This window comes from Arvicola amphibius, chromosome 4 (genome assembly GCF_903992535.2).
Source record: "Arvicola amphibius chromosome 4, mArvAmp1.2, whole genome shotgun sequence".
NCBI lineage: Eukaryota > Metazoa > Chordata > Mammalia > Rodentia > Cricetidae > Arvicola > Arvicola amphibius.
This window is the reverse complement of record NC_052050.1, coordinates 18,295,763-18,313,210: the sequence shown is the minus strand read 5'-3', so window position 1 is coordinate 18,313,210 and position 17,448 is coordinate 18,295,763. Positions and strand designations below refer to the sequence as shown.

At 50.9% G+C, this 17,448-nt stretch overlaps 1 protein-coding gene across 1 annotated transcript in view; it reads right to left on the bottom strand.

The window, feature by feature from the left end:
* The window catches only part of Map3k14 (mitogen-activated protein kinase kinase kinase 14), a 47,536-nt gene that overhangs the window by 9,165 nt on the left and 20,923 nt on the right, over positions 1-17,448 (bottom strand). The window contains exons 2-9 of the mRNA XM_038328975.1: positions 12,890-13,161; positions 11,779-11,848; positions 10,074-10,284; positions 9,377-9,994; positions 8,215-8,352; positions 1,483-1,612; positions 1,142-1,273; positions 563-667 (exon numbers count right to left, since the gene is read on the bottom strand). Of these exons, the coding sequence (XP_038184903.1) occupies positions 563-667; positions 1,142-1,273; positions 1,483-1,612; positions 8,215-8,352; positions 9,377-9,994; positions 10,074-10,284; positions 11,779-11,848; positions 12,890-13,142 (1,657 nt within the window). The 5' untranslated portion in view covers positions 13,143-13,161. The remainder of the gene's footprint in view (positions 1-562; positions 668-1,141; positions 1,274-1,482; positions 1,613-8,214; positions 8,353-9,376; positions 9,995-10,073; positions 10,285-11,778; positions 11,849-12,889; positions 13,162-17,448) is intronic.

The window sequence follows — 17,448 nt, the reverse complement described above, 5'->3', positions numbered from 1 at the left end:
GATTTTCTCTTTGGGGAAGAGGAATAGGTAGGAATGCTTCCTTTTTTTCTGTTATAGCGAGTATTTTCCAATGGGCAGGGATTGTTTTTACAGCTAGAGAGCCAGCGGGGTGTGAGGTACCGAACTGTTCACAATATTCAGAACTAGCCAAGACATGGGACCAGCCTACATACCTGTCAACTGATGGATGGACAGATATGTAGTGATATGCACAGTGCAGTTTTACAGAGCCAGAAGGAAGAAATTATATCGCTGACAGACACATGCAGACTACATGAGTTCTAGGCCAGCCAGGACCACAAAGCCTGGACCTACGCAGGGTCTTTGGCCTTTTGGGCCTTGCTATGTAAGGTCACACAATCAAGAACATCTGATATCTATTACTGTATTTATGCACAACCAGAACCCTGTAATAACTGAGGGTCATTGTGGGGTGAATTCTATGTACGGACATAACGTGGTCACAGCGTTTATCCCCACAGGGAAAGCACAGGGGTATAAGACTAATATTGAGTGGTGGCCACTGGCTATTGAAATCATGAGGTAGAGAACGGGGCCTTACCCGTGAGCAAGGACTTTCCGAGGCCGTCAGGTTGTAGGCACAAGGCATGGCCAAAGTCGCAGAGGGCAGCTCGGCTCCCGTCACTGGACAGGAGCACGTTGTCAGCTGCAGGCAGCACCCAGCGAAAGGGAAGAAGGGGACAGGTGAGTCACTTCAGGCTCCAGGCCCCGGCCCGCCCTGGCCTGGCTTGACCTGGCCTCTTGTCAGGCAGCTGTCTGGCCAGACCTCCATGGCAGCTGCTGCTTCCCATTAGTCTAGTTAGTCACAGAAAGCAGGGGGTGGGGTGAGGTGGTCATGGAGTGGACCTACTGCAACAGGCACCACCACTCTTCCAGAGAGTGGTCTCTTTGGCACCTTGCCCTCCCCCTGAGGTCATCAGGAGGCAGGAATTTAGTCTTCCATTTTCTGTGAACAGCCATGGAGACTACAGTGCCAGACTGAGGGCCCGGAGGACGTCATTCCCTCCCCACTACGCACAGCCCTGCCAGCTGACTCAGGCCCTTAGCTTGGAGGAAATCAAGACAGAAAGGCATGAGGAAGAGCCTGTTGGGACCAGGACCTTGGTGACTAAGGCCTTACCTTTGACATCGCCATGCAGGATCCTTCGTATATGGAGGTATTCCAGCCCTTCCAGGGCCTGGCCCAAGTAGTATAGTGCTCGGTCTTCTGGCAGACAGCCCTTCTGCTTTATGAGCTGGCCTAACGAGCCACCTAGGAAATAAACAGCCAGTCTTCATGTGGGGCTTTCTCAGGCTTCCGTGCAAGCCAAGAGCAAGAGCGAAGGGCAGGTGATATGGGAGAAGAGGATGTCACAGGGCTAGGAGGTACATGTGGACTGACTAGAGACCACGGGCAAAGTTGGGGTTAACTCTTGGCCTTGAATTTTGAGAGGAAAAAAAAAATAGGAGCGGTCTCCTTACCTTCTAGCAGCTCCATGAAGATGTTGACCCAAGGGCCTTCTCTCACAGCTCCATAGAGAGGCACAATTCTGGGTGATGTCAGTCCAGCACAGGCCATCAGCTCCTCTGCCCGAAACACCTCAAGCCGAACCTGAGAGAACCCGGAGGACTTGGAGTCAGGGTGAGGGGGTCAGGCTGGAGTCTACATCCTGCTGGTAGTACTCCCGGAAGTAATGTCCAGGCCCAGCGGGACCACGGAGGCCTGCCAGGCCCTCAGGGTCCAAGCTGTGTGCCAAAGTCTAACCCCCTGGTGTGAGACTCCAGTTCCACAGTGCCTACTATCAAAAAGAGTCACACTTCTTCCAGGCTCCTGGAATGCCATTCACCCTCAATCTGACAAACACATTCATTCCCCCAAGATCAATGGTCTGGAAAATCTCTAGGCCATGAGGTTAATCCTCACACCCCACCCTCTGGTCCTGACAGGGCCTCATTATGCATCCTAGGTTGGCTTGAACTTGCACTCCTGTCTCAGTATACCAAGTACTAGGATAATAAGGACATGGCACCACGCTCAATTCTGTGAGGAACTGCTAGGTCAGTGGTTCTCAAGCTGTGGGTTGTGACCCCTTGGGGCTGAGTGACCCTTTCACAGGGGTCTCCTAAGACCATCTGCATAACAGATATTTATATATTCATAACAGTAGCAAAATTACAATTATGAAGTAGCAATGAAAATGATTTTATGGTTGGGGGTCAGCACAACATGAAGAACTGTATTAGAGGGTTGCAGCGTTAGGAAGGTTGAGAACCACCACACTGGATCCTCGGCATCCCTTGTAGTAATTTTTTTTTAAATGGTAATTTTATGTGTGTGTGCTCGTGCTTAGATTCTGTTTAGGCCATTCATAAAAAGGTGGGGACAGGGCTGCCTGCTCCAGGGTAGTGTGAGGATCCAGAGAGATGGGGGTTGCCCACTCTGATTGTCCATGCTTGGTGACAAGGACACTCGGGCAGAGCTGGCTTCCCACTTCCTCTGGCCAACTCAAAGAGCTGACAAAGTCCTATCCTGAACTTGCTGACTGCTATGGGGCCTCTGCAACGGCACCGCCAGGGGGCGACAGCAGTAACAGACAGTCTGGCCCAACTTATGTTTCCAGATTTGCTGACAGGGCAAACAGGAGCTCTGCCCATGTGGGTTTTTTTGGACTTCTGCCTATCAATGGAAAATGTCTCTCTTCTGGTACTTAAAGTATATTATTATTCACCCCACATGAACTTTGACTTTTGATCTGTGTTTCCTCTAACAGGCTGATGAACTTGACTGAAACCGATTCACCTATGATTTCCAATTGCAATGTCCCTCTGCTAATCACTCCTAAAATGTGAAGCTTCCTAGGGCTCCCCAGAGAGCCTAGGAAGGTACCACAGGATTCTGCATCAGAGGAAATGGGAACATTCAGTGCCTGTGGGGCTCCTTGTTTGAGATGGCTCAGGTCCCACACCGACCACTGTTAAATCCTCACAAAGCGAGGCCTTTGGCGCTTGTGACCTAAAGAACTTTAGGAGACGATAGAAGGCAGGAAAGGAAATGAAGGTGGACTGTCCACTCTGATTCTGATGTTTGAGAAACTGTAGAGTGCTCAGGAAGGCCCACTCACTGCACCAACGGTAACTCAGAGGAAGCCTCACAAGCTTGAGGCCAATCTCACCTATGTAGTTAAGGTTTAAGTCAACTTGGGTACTGAGTCTTGACAGCCCCCCCCAAAAACACCCACAAAATTTTTCCAACTTATATAACTTGTTTTTCAATGGATCATAAGTTTTAGGATATACCTGACCATTTAATAAATGTAAACACACCAAATAAACACCAGAAAGTGGCACATGTCACATCTCATGTACCTCCAAGAATAGGACTGAAGAAGAGGCCTGGGTACCATGAAGATCTCACTAAGAGGCCAAGGTTGCTGAAGCAGGCTGGTGAGCGATCCTAACTCACTCTCTAGAGCAGTGGTTCTCAACCTTCCTAATGCTGACTCCCCTTAGTACAGCTCCTCATGTTATGCTGATCCCCAACCATAGAATTCTTTTCATTGCTACCTAATAACTAATTTTGCTACTGTTATGAATTACAATGTAAATATCTGATACTCAGATGGTCTTAGGTGACCCCTGTGCAAGGGTCATTCAAGCCCGCAAAGGGCCGTGAACCACAGGTTAAGAACCATTGCTCTGGCATCCCAGCAATGCTGAATCATTCCCAACACAGACCAAAGCTGGTGGGACAGGAAATCTCAAAAAAAGAAAAAAAGTGATTTTACAGTCTGGGTGAGCCTGAAGAAGCAAGGTAAAAGCGCCAGGCATCCCATAAAGTCCGGTGGGGAAGGCCTCTTACCCTCATGGCCAGAAACCACAGAAAGCAGCTCTTCACTCTTCAGCGTCCTCCCGCTCAAAGACAGTGCTGGGCTGTGAGTGGGAACTAACATTTAAGGTCCACTAACCTACGCCAGGCACTGCTCAGCACTAAGTGTTTTTATTCCACAGTTTCTGAGGGGTCACTGATGGGGAATCTGACGTCAGCACAGAGCTCAGTCACTGAGAACAGAGTACCACAATCAAGACTGTGGATGGAAGGCCTGACCCTAGAGCTGCCAGCTCTGATCGCTGGAAGAATTTTCCAGGCTCAGCCTTGACACCTGGCCATATTTACATATATTCAGAAGCAGCATCTCCAGGGAGGCCTGCAGACAGCACTCATGTACTGCCAAGTGCAAACATCCTTCCCTCCACTTCAGTCCCCAGGCCATACCTGGTGGCTTTTTCCTCCTTGAAACTCATTTTCTTTAGCAAACTAAATCTGTTTTTCTGTCAATAAAAAGGGGGTGCAAGGAACTCCATGGTTCTGAAGATCTCAGGAATATAAACTATGGGAAAGTTTATATAAACTCAGGATGGGACCCAAAGATGCCTAAGAAACCAGGAGTCCCATTTCCTCTTCCGGACAGCCCCCTTTGATCACCGCTCCTAGACAAGGGCTCACGGCTGACGCTGCTTCAACAGCACACCATGCAAAAGCCTGGGTTTGCTACAAAGTCTAGCTTTGGCCAGGAAGATGGCTCAGCAGGTGACAGTGCCAGCAGAGCAAGCCTGAGGATCTGGATCTGATCTCTGAAGCCACACAGAAAGCCAAGGTGGCATTGCACACCTATGATCCCAGCATTTGCAGTGTGAAGGGAGAGTGGCTGGAAGCTGGGGAGGCTGGGAACAGAGCTCACCGGAATGCACTTGGCTAGCAAGTGTGAGACCCTGATTCAATACTGACAACACGCATACCACAGCACACACACATACATACACATACCACAATACATACATCCTCCCACACCACTTACACACACAATATACACGCCACATACACACATATATACACACCAACACCTCCCCACACCCCACACACATACATACACATACCACAATACATACATCCCCCTACACCACATACACACACAATATACACACCACATACACACACCACACACACACACCACATATACATACACACACAATACATACATCTCCCCATACACACACCACACACACACACAAACACCACATATACATACACACACACAATACATACATCCCCCCATACCACATACATACACACACAATACATACATCCCCCCATACCACATACACACACATATATACACACCAATACCACACACATACACACCCTTCATACAGCGCATGCTGCCTTAAACTGAAAGGAGAGCACTGACCCTCAGAAGTTGTCTTCTAACCTACACACACACACACACACACACACACACACACACACACACACACGCTGGAGCACACTCACACATAAAGCTTCAAAACACCCCAGTTCCTTTGGGTCCACAGCTCTGTCCCTAGTCTCTGCACAGCATCTGGCACAGAGCAGGTGCTCCGTGACAGCTGGGTTGGCTTGGTCAGTGCCGCACTACTCCAGCTGGGTGACGGAGCCAAAGGGAGGCTTCCAGAATCCTGTGCTTGGGCCAGATGTCTTAAGACAAACAGCTCCTCGCCCTGTTGAGGGCAGATGGCAATTGTCCTCTGAGAATCTGCTGAGTGACACAGTCCCTTTGCCATCAAACTGTGCCCATGCTGCTAATACATTCTGGATCAAGTCCCAAGGATTTAAGGATCCTGTAAGCCCATCCTCTGGCAGGGAGAACTTATATATTGGTTGCTTAAAAAGCCTGACCGTTCTATGTGAACAAGGAGATCCTGCCTAGGGTGTATTCGATGCGGGGGGAGGTGTGTAACCTCTAGGACTGGATCTCATTTTCATAAAAGAAACAGCCAAATTTCTACATAGAGTCTAAAAAGACAATGACAGGTGGCACGTTTGAGGACAGGAGTGGGGAAAAACTTTGCTTGGTGTCACTTCATTTGTGGAGAGGCCGCACTTGTTCTCAGTTAAAGATGAAAGGGGGAAAGATGGCTCCGCAGGTAAGGTGCTTGCTTCCTGCCAGCCCCAAGTTCAGTCTACACGGTCGAAGGAGAGAACTGACTATGCCAGGTTGTTCTCTGACTTCCCCATCTACCCCATGACATGCGTGCCCTCAAACACACACAGAAATAGGTCATAAAATGATTAATTAAAAAACCATAAAAGATTAAAAACAAAACAAAATTTCACATTAAGGGCTAGACCTGTGGCCAACAGGCATATGACCCAAGCTCATGGATGTTCTAGAAGGAAGACCAAGGGGCTGCTGGTATTATGTAATCTCTCATGTCCAGGATCCTTCCCAGGAGCACTAAAGGGACATGGGCCTGATCTCTGATTCCCAGACCATGTCTCCTGTCCCTACTCACCATGTCTTTGCCAGGGAACTCTGGGAACTTTTTGTGTATGTAGTATCGGAATTTGAACTCAGGGCCTCATACTTGCTAGGCAAATGCCCCAAGATGATCTATATTTCCCGGCTCAGGGGACTTAGCCCTCATGTGGTCTTAGAGCTGAACACTGTACAGGACAAACTGCAAGCCCTAAGCCTCTCCTTTGAGAGAAAGGATGGGCTGTTTGCCCCACCGCGAGCTGGATGAAGGAGGTAGGAGCTCTGACTGTGGACAGCTAGAGCCCTGGGAATTCCAGGCCTTCTGCCTGGAGCTTTGACAGCTGCCCTGGACACAGGACAAGAGGAATGTATTAAGGTTGTTTACCTTGTTGCCTGGGACTGAGGACCTCAGCAGAGGGACAGCTGAGAAGCTGGTGACTAAGCTCCCAGCGCTGGGCACCCATCTCCAGGACACTTCCCACTCTCCCCCACCTCCCACTGCCCCTTGGAAGGGACAGCTGAACCTTCTCTGGTAGACTGGGGAGGGGACCTGTAGCTAAAGAGGTTAGGCACGTGGCCCTGGCATCCAAGTGGAAGATAGCCCATGCTGGCAAGACTTCAGTGTGTGCTTGTGCTGAGGGGTGAGGATGGCACTTGATCACTCCACAGTCTGTATGAAATGTGAGGTAAAACCACAGATTCTTCTTCCACTACTCTAAGTTCAGGTTCGACACCTGCCACAGCCTGGCCCAAGTATAAACCCAGGAAGTCAGTTTATTCACATTCCAGCTGGAGACACCCCCATAGCTAAGTGCAGCCTTAACGGAAGTGGCAGGGCTCATTCTGCATGACACCCAGAATATGCTGGATCTCGGTGGTCTGATTTCTTGGTCTCTTTTCTCTTGGGTAATCAGGGTGTCTGATATAAAGCCAGTTATTTCGCCTAGTGGTCAACTCCCCACAGAACAACAAAATCCCTCAACCGATATTCCCCAAAATGATCCACATAAATTCAGGTTCTTAGTCTTTTTGGTTAGGGACAGGCAGGCTTCCAAAAGAGCAGGGACCTCCAAAGCACAGGTTGAGGCCAGACGCCGAGGGAGCAGAGCTGACACTACTGAGCTCTGTGGACCCGCAGCTGGGACAATGCGACATGGTGGGGGAAGCCTAGCTCCAGGGCTCCCGGGCAAGCCACACGGGAGGCGACTTGAGCTTTCTGCTGCCCTTAGGACAGGATTCTCCTTTCCTTCCTCTCTCCAAAGCTACAGTCTGTGACGCATTCTGATTTGTACCCTGATTTTGTCACCAGTCCAGCGCGTTTCCACATGCTGGCCTGCCAGTCCCTTAGGACTTGGCCACGGGAGGCAGGTGTGTCCAGTGTCTAGCCTCCTCGCAGGAGACACCTAGCAGGTGGAGGTCACCACTCTCACCACCTGCGCCAGGCCCCACTATGTGGCATGAGGGTTTTGTTCAGCACACACTGTCTGGACTTGGAGAATCTTCCAGGTCTGGACTTGCCCCTACAGGCCCTGGCGTCTTCAGCGGCCAGGGCTGTATCCAGACCCAAGCTGCGTGCTCCTGCACTGCCTCTCACAGATATGCATACCACGGGCAGTGAGCAGGCCAGGTCATGTGACAGACTGCTCTCTTCCAACTCCAGCTGACCCAACCATCAAGGCAGAGCACTGGACACCCCACGACTGTTGTTGACAATATTGCTGAGACCAAATGCGGCAGCCCCCGGGGGTTTCCCTTCCAGCTCTCTGGCATTCTACTTAACTATGTATGTTTTAGAAAAATTTTAGGCAGGGTCTCATACCATAGTCCAGGCTGGCCTAGAATTCATGGCTATCCCCTTGCCTCAGCCTCCCAAGTGCTGGAAGTTCGGGTGTGAGCCCATCAGTGTATCAACTTGGCATACCTTTTTGACAGCACACTGGAAGCCGGTCTGCTTGTCCTTCATTCTGTGAACCTCACCAAAGGAGCCTCTGCCCAAACGGGGCTGGTGTGTCACCCAGTGGACCTCTTCTCGGTACTCATAATCCACTGGTTTGAGTTTCTAGGGTTGAAAAGGAGGGGGTCAGTTCCAATGGCCAGGACAGTGAGGAAGGCTCTCCTGCTAGCATCCCTCACTAGAGCTACCGGTGCTGAATAGCAACACCCAGAGATCCTACCAGCTCTGGGGGGGTTGTGTGGAAGACAGACCAAAGGGGTTGAGAGAGGAGTTAGAAGGCAAAGGTTCTAAAGCTTCACAGGCTGCCCGGGGGTGGGGGCGATGAGCCCTGGGATGAAAAGCAGAATTGCCTTGATAATGGATCAATGTAACTCAGTAACTAGAAGGGGAAAGAGAAATGAGCCAAGGACAATGTTAAAAGTGACTAGAAAAAACCCAGCAAGTTGAACAAGATGCTTCAAGTTGCAAAGTTACTTGACAGAGAACTAAAGGGAAAGAGAGGGAACGGGGAGAGAGCGGGTGGCATCCTTCTGTTCGCCAGGATGTTTTCATCCAACACACACAATTCAGCAACAGGAAAACTACCCAGAAGGACTGAAGAGAGTCACCTAGAAAGGCTGTGGGAAGTGAGGCTGTGGGTGGATGGCTTTAGGACTGCATGCATACGGTAAAGCTGAGATCACTCTGTGGCTTTTGGTTGGGTGGCACCTTTAAGAGGTGTGGCCTAATGGGAGGAAGTTAGGCCATTGGGGGTACACCCTTCAAATGTCGGGATCCACACCCTTCATCTTTCTCGGCTTCTGGGTTGTGATGATGTCAGTAAGTCATCTCCATCAGGGGCTCAGCCATAATGTACTGAGCCCAAAACCTCTGAAACTCTCAGCCCAAATGAACCTTTGAAGTTGACTGTTTTAGCATTTTGTCATGGTAACAGAATCCTGATTCAATCTCCAGTGAGCAAATTGATTTATTACCATGGGCATGAGTGACTCTTGTAGGAAGGAACCCTTCCTCAGGGCCTGCTGGCTTACAGCACACTTTGCCTCCACTGCTAGCTCCACCCTGCACCCCTATCGTCAGAAAGGTGACTATTGGGGGTCTGTGTATGGGAGTTTAGGGGGTTAGTTACCTCAGTAAGCAGGACACCCTCGTTGTCCTCAGTTTCAGGGCTGAGCCTCTGAGGCTTGGAGCTCCCTGATGACCATGTCTTAGCCAGGCTGGCCAGGCTGTTGGCCTGGCCTGAGCTCACACTGCCTTGTAGTGCATGGACCAGGTACTCCTCCACAGGAACCTTTTCTTGGGCACCTCGAGCTGGGTAGCTGGACTCCAGGTGTGGGCCGGGCAGGGGCTTCTGACTGTCTCCATAGGCCAGTTTGCTTAGGTGTGGGCCGGGCAGAGGCTGCCGGCCACTTACACCGGCTAGTTTGTCCAGGAAAAGGGATTCCAGCGGATAGGGTCTCCAGGGCTCCAGAGGGTGAAATGGGAAAGGATGGGGCAGTCTGTTGTAGGGGAAAGGGTGAGTGGAATGGGGTGGGGGGCCTACGGACTGTGGGTGGTGAAGTTTCCACACGTGGTTTAGACATTGCAAGGGGCTGATCAGTTTGTGGAGCTCAGGTCGGGGCAGCACGGGTCGCAGGCCTTCACCCTGCTTCTTACAGCACAGGTGCCCGAGGTCTGCTTCCTTCAGAGGCTTGGTGAACTGGGAGACATTTCTGGCATAGAGGGTGCCTAGTGGAGACTCATCTTCCTGCAGAAAAAATACAGGGGTCACAAGTCCCAGTCCAAACACCCAAAGCAGGGACCAGGACAATGGCGGAGGGTCTCACCTGCACAGGGATGGTACAGCTCTCTTGCTCAGGAGTTCGGGGCAGGGGCTTGGCTAAGGCCACTCCTGCCTGGACCTGTGACTTTGACCGCCTCTTCTTACGTTTTTTCCGGGCTTTGCTGCGACGCTTTCCCTTCCGGCACACACGGGCCATTTTGCCTTCAGTTGCGTGGGCCACATTGTTGGGGATTTGGTCAAGGCTCTCAGACTGGCTGTTAGAAAGGGGGCAGATCCACATTTTGAGCGCAGGAAAGCGAGAAGAGGGACAGTTGAGGAACTGTCTGTGGAGTCAGAGAGACTCTGAGTGCAAACCCCAGCTCCGTCATTCCAGTCATGCATGCTTAATGACATGACAGGGGACGCATGTGAGGAACGCGGTGTTAGGTGAGTATGTGTGAGGCTCACGGATGCCAGCACAAGCTTGGACGGCTGTTTATTACGACGTGCTATGGGCCTGTGCGACCACTCTCATGTACGTGGCCCGCTATTGACCAAAATGCCATGATGTGGCAGCTCTGTCCTTACATAGTGTGAGCACGTTCCTAAGCCCCAGAAATACCACGTTTTTTTCCCTTAGGAAATGAGCACAGTAGTTCCTGCCTCATGGGGTGGAGACAGGGTTTAAATGAGAACAGTTTATAAGCCTTAACACCTGGCCCCTCAGCAGGCTGCTCCATGAGCTTATTGCTGTGCGCTGGGGCGGACCCTCAGCCCTTCTCTGGGTGCCAGCTCTTTGGCTGCTCCATGGGTGAACTGGCCCAGAGAGGGCCATTCTTGGGGCAGGCACCTTTGCTCTGACAGATCTGAGTGGTTTTGTTTCTGTCATCTCTACCCTTTGTCCTTGGAGATATCTAGTTGCCACGGGACACGAGGAGCTGCCAAATGGACGCCCTTTTTGGCTGGTGCAGCCACCGAGGATCTGCCGGGCTCCTACCCCTTCAGGTGTTAAAGGAACTGGTTTGAGGAAAGGGTTTAGAAGGGCTGCTGTGAAACAGTGGGGCAGGGGGCACTGGCTACAGTCTCAGCCACAGCCCCTCTGCATCACTTTACCCCCACAATCGGCCCCTGGAGTGACAGGAGCCTGTAAGCCTCTAGGCAGCCAAAAGAAGAGGATTCATCAGAAACCCTGCTCTTTGGGCCAAAAGGTGTCTAAGGCAATATAAAGAAATGCCTAAGCCCTACGGAGGACAGTAGCCTCCCACCCTGACCCCTTTCCATCATTAGTGGTTTCCAAACGCTAATGCTCTAAGTCCTGGTGGAAAGAAGGGCCTACGTCTGGGGCAGACTGTATCTTTGGAGAATGGGGAGCCTAGACACAGACGAGCCTGGCCTAGCTCCCATCCAGGGCCAGGGCCAGATAAGACCTATAGAATGGCGAGTGTGTTCCCTCTGGCCCGTGCTCATGGCTAGTCACCATTGAAAGCCGCTGTTCCCGGCATCCTCCCTGCTGATGGGAAAGCAGGGGTGTATCAAGGACTTGGAGGAGAACAAAAATAAAATGTCAAGTTGACGGGAGCCAGAGGCAGCTTCCGCCAGGCTGACTTGGCTGAGAGTAGTTGGGCCAGGAAAGCTGGGCGGCTGCCAGGAGCAGAGCCCAGGTGCTGAAGCCGGGAGCCAGAGGCTGGTGAGAGTGGCTTGGGCAGGCAGCTGGCAGGTGGCCTGGTGTCAGACCCCTCCCTCCTGGCTCCAGCAGCTTGCTTTCTCACCTGTACCGCTGTGACCCTGCGATGAAAATGCGCTCCGAAAAGGTGGGGCTGAACTCCTGGCTGTTCTCACCTTTAAGTCAAGGAAAAGGGGGCAGATTAGCAGGGAGAAGAAAACAAAGACAAGTTTAGCAGTTAGGGGCGAGCCTTCTAGACAGGCCCTAGTGGCTCACCTCCGGCCACCACCCTATCTCTCACTGGGGGTCACCCTGTCCCCAGCTGACTAGTCAAGAGGAGACTGTCTGTAAAATGGGATCATAGGGAGACTGCTGGCCTCACTAACAGTGAAGCTTCCTAGAACATTCCACACACCACAGTGCACAGCTGATAAACAAGCTGGCAAGTATTTATGTTTACACGTGTGTTTATGTGTACACTCATTTCATGTCCATTTTCTCATTTCTTCTCAAAAGTCAAGTGGAGGGCTTGGGGAGGTGAAGCAGAGGGTGGATACATGGAGAGGAATGCCACCACGCATGGGCTATCTCGCTCTCCAGGTTCTAGCCCAGGATACCTCTTGGGCTGGAAGGTGGTGCTGAGGACAGTGGGGAGTTTCCCAGACCCCCCCCCCACGAGGAGTTCTTGATTCCAACAGGAGTAGAAGTGGAAGGGGTCAGACTTTGGCCTCAACTGCTGAGGCTGGCTGCCCAGAGACTGGCCCAGCAGGCCCAAGAGCAGGGTGCTGATTTGGGGGCAGAGGTCAGGGTGGGTGGAGCCATCTCTGGTTGAAGGCATTGATGTAGGCCAGAGGGGTTTCCTAGGAGTCTTGGCTTTTCCTGTCTGGGCCCCTCCGGATGCCAGCACAAAAGGCTAAGGGCCAGCTTGATGAGCCTGCAGAGCCCTTAAACATTTCTGCCTCTTGGTTGCGTCCCTGCTCGGGTCACAACGGCACAGACTCTATTTGCCAAGTCCCCACGATTCACCCTTCCCTCTTACAGCCCCTACTTAGATACCCCGGGCTAGACCTCCAAATGTGTCTGGTGAGACTCTTACAGCGTGGCCGTTATGACCTCGCTCTTCCATGGGGACTCTGAGGTCACCTCTCATGCCAGCCACCCATCTGCAGCCCATCCATTCACGCGCCACCGTGCTCAGAGCAGCCCCGGATCCTTACATTCAGCCTGGGCGATGATGGAGATGGCGGGTGGGCTGCCCTCGGAACCTTCCTTGGCTGTGCCTTTGGTAATCACATCGTTCAGGATCTCCCACTTCCCACAGAACACGGGGCTCTTCTCCACAGCCTCAAGCTTGTAGATGCAGCTTGGCTTCTTCCCCAGTGACTGTGTCTTCTCCTTGGCTTTGACGAGTTCCTTCTGTTCAACCGCTGAGCCAGGAGTGCCTGGGCAGGCTGCTTCCATCACTGCCATCTCCCAGGCTCGTGCTCACCTAAGGGGGCCAAACACAGACCAGGTCACTCCAGATCCCAGCCCCCATGGAGTGGTTAGGCACAGATTGGAGGGGAAACACATCTGTGTATGTGTGTGGTGGTGGGGGCACACTGGAAGGTTCTTGGCTCTTTAGGCCAAGTGTACTCATTCTCTGAACACCCCAAGAAGTAAGGAATCCAAGCTCACAATATTCGTGAGCATTTCATTTTGGGACCCCTGGTCTACTGGCACTGCATTGTGAATGGATTCCTCTGCTGGGCCTTCAGAGGGATGGGGTCATTCTCTTCAGGGTGTAGCCACTGATAAATTGTCCATGGTCCAATAAATAACCCCACACCTATGCTCATGCAAATGATCCTAGTTAATCTCAATGCAGTGCGCGCGCACACACGCGCGCGCACACACACACACACACACACACACACACACGACACGAGTGGGAGGGGAAATGCGAGAGAGATAAGACAATGGGGTGGGCTAAACAGACGGCTCAGCAGTTGGAGCACTCACATGGCAGCTCATAAACATTTGTAACTACAGTTCCCGGGATCGTGCTCTCTTCTGGCCTTCATGGGCACTGCACACACGTGCTACACACACACATATACATAAAGGTTTAACATACAATACTCAAAAATAAGTAATTTTAAATTTTAAATTATTATTACTATTATTGCTATACTATTTTTTGGTTTTTTTGAGACAGGGTTTCTCTGTGTAGCCCTGTCTGTCCTGGATCTTGCTCTGTAGACCAGGTTGGCCTTGAGCTCACAGAGATCTGCCTGCTTCTGCCTCCTGAGGGCTGGGATTAAAGGTGTGCACCACCACCACTACCATTGGCCTAAAAATAATTTTTTAAAAAGAGGGTAATGGGTGAATACTACCAAAATACATTATACACATGTAAAAAAATCATCAAAGAGCAAATAAAAACATGTTTTAAAGAAGATTCCACCTTTCCTCTGCAGACAGCTATGACCTGGAATTAGAACCAGACTTTTCTTGTCACTACAATGACTAAATCGCTTCGTGTTGTTCGGAAAACTCTGTTTCCTCAGGACAGGGCGATAAATCTCATCCTCTATAACCATCACCTCACAGACCCCAGGGACACCATGCCTTCTCAGAGGGCATTAGAATGGCTTTTTTCCAATGGAGAAAAATCAAGGTTTGGTTTTGCTCATAGCAGGCATCAATGTACAGTGACATGCCATTTAATGATGGGAATACACTTTGGGAAATGTGTCTTCAGATTTTAGCATTGTGTGAATATCACAGGGCACATTATGACATCATCAGGGGTGACAAAGTCTTATGGAGTCAGAGGTACGCTCAGTCCCATTGTGGTCAAAACACTGTCATGGAATGCATGGCTTTATATGTGTGTGCATAAACGTTACAAAGTCTACTATTCAGCCTAAAAATGGGGCTCAACACTTGGCTCCTTCCCAATGATGCAACTCTTTGTGACTCTCTAGAAGGTCCTGAAAAGTGGCATTTGCAGAAAACTTCTAAGCATTTTTCCCTTAGGTAATGGTAAGAGTAGTATTTATACTAGAAACCTTAATACTAACCGGTATCTGGGCACACAGCATGAAAGACTACCACTCTCTGGGTACCAAGTGGATTACCCTGAGCCTTCCCAAGGAAGCTGAACAGAGGGCAGCAGCGGGCTGCTATCAACCCATGCCCACAGCACAGACATCAGAGTGATTAAGAGAGAAACAGTGGCTGGCTGAGCTCATCAACACGAGAATAATTGTTTTTCTTTTTTCCTGAGACCAGTTTCTCTGTGTAGCCCTGGCTGTCAGGGAACTCACTTTGGAGACCAGAATGGCCTTGAACTCAGAGATCTGCCTGCCTCTGCCTCCAACTGGAATTAAAGGCATGCACCATCATGCCCAGTTAATATTGGAATACTTTTTTTTAAAGATTTATTATTTATTATGTATATAGTGCTTTGTCTGTCTATGCTTGCTGGCCAGAAGAGGGCACCATTACAGATGGCTGTGAGCCACTATATGGTTGCTGGAAATTGAACTCAGGACCTCTGGAAGAGCAGTCAGTGCTCTTAAGCTCTGAGCCATCTCTCCAGCCCCCTGGAATACTTTTTTAAAGGCAGGAATGTTTTTGTGTGATGCTGGGGATTGAGCCCAGGACATTCAGCATGCCAGATGTGTGTTCAATCACTGCACTACACGTACCTCAGCCAAGACAGGACTTAAAAAACAAAATTATGTGTGTGGGTGTTTTGCCTGCATGATGTATGTGTACCACATGTATGGTGGCCTGGGGCCAGAAAGGGTGTCTGATACCCTGGAACTGGATTTACAGACAGTTGTGAAGCCACTACGTGGGTGCTGGAATTCAAACCTTGTTCCTCTGGAAGAGCAGCAACTGCCCTAAACTATACTAAGCTATCTCTCTGGTCCAGAGACAGAGACTTATTAAAGAACGGGGTGTGATTTGCTTCAGACAAAGCCTGAGAAGGTACCACACGTGGGCAGGTCTTTAATAATTGTTCTGGGCTGGCAGGTTGATCTTAACGCTGTTACTCACAGATGTGGTCTTCCCGGCTATAACGCCATTAAATTGAGCTCATACTTAGTTGCTCTTAGAGCAGACGTGCAGACCAAATGAAGTCAACTGTCTAAGACCCTTGGCCTTCTGCCCAGTCACACCTGGAAGTTAGAGAGATAGTGGGGAGCTGAGAAATACCAGGCCCAAGCTTCTTCCCAGGACCCGCCTCACTCACCTCCTTCCGTTCCACTGGCTATGGAAGCCTTGTTGGCCCTACCTGGAGGTGGGCTGGGTTCTGTTCATTTGTTCTTGCATCTCTACCTCTTGAAAGCAGGCTAGCCCTGAACCCAGAACAGCTCCAGCCTCCAGCAGGGATGCCTGGTTCTGGAGGCTAGAATGGATAATCTACCACTTGGTCACTTTAAGACGTCTATGAGGAGTTCTGAATTCCAACTGGGCAAAAACCTCCAGATAGGCTGGTACTGTAACTTTTTTCCCTATATCCCTCCCCAAATCCCTCGGCCTTCTGAAAACTGACTTAAAGCCTACAATGAAGCCCACCTTTTTTGGCCTTTTTATCAGGGAAAATGCAATTTAAAAATCAACTAGGAAACTCTCCTTATCTAAGAGAAATAGACGTATGCTTAATGGGCTCTCAGGGTTGTTTCAATCTCCTTACTTTCTTGTGAAAACCTGAAGCCTACCCAAGGGGATCTCTGTTTAGGAAGTCAGCCCTTGTGTGGCAAAGAGGGGGCAGGCTGTGGACCCCAGGCTCCTCAGGCTGGATGTAAGCGCCTCGGGTTTCCCAAGTCACAGGCAAACATGAAGGGAAACTCAAGGTCCTCTGTGGTCGCAGGGCTCCTAAGAGTCGGGGGACCCTGTACATGGCTGCATCTTAGTACAGAGAACAACAAGACACAAATCAGGATGACTCATGCTGACTGGGACCCAAAGGGCCGAAGGCACATTTGCAGACCTTCAGACAGGATGGTCCCAAGCATGCGCCATGAAGAGCTGGGCCAGTGAACGAGGAAGAGGGTGGGCCCTGAGCTGCACTTTGCTCAGAAAGCCCGCCTCTACCTGGTGTTGAAAGCTCACCTTGAGCTCGCACTCTCAGAGGCTGTGGGGCTCTCAGCCAATCAGTACCTTTCTTTCATGTAGCTGGGCAACAGGCCAGGGGCCCTGTCACCCCCACCCCCAAGCACACACGGCAAACGCCAGGCTGCTCTCCCTGGGGAGAAGTTGAGGTTGTGGCCTCCCGTGTACTCTCCAGTGACTCATCCCCAGCCTAGCAGGCAGAATGACAAGGAGGCCATTGAGAAGCTGACCCAGCAGATGGCAGCTGGCCCTGAGAATGGCACAGGGAGCACAGGCTGACCCCCACCCTCCCAGCGGCAGACAGTTTAAGGCAACAGCAGCGGAGCTTCTCCTGCAGTTGGCTGTCCTGGGCCACATGACCATGACTCAGCCCCTCACTGACAGCCTCCAGGTTCGCTGGCCTGATGGCAGCTCTCCCACAAATATGGACAGGCCTGCTTCCTCTCTCCTCCCCCACCTCTATGTGGGGCTGGTCCATAACATGCAGATCAGTATCAATGTCAGGACTGTAGCTAGGTGTTCTTCCCAGCCCTAGGCTTTCGGTGCTGGCTCACCTAACCCCTACCCCCACCCCTTGGCCTAAATGGGGGCTAAATGAGGTCAAGGCTCTACTTCATCTCTCAACCCAACCCCCTCCTCAGCTCCACCTCAGCCTCCATGCATGTAG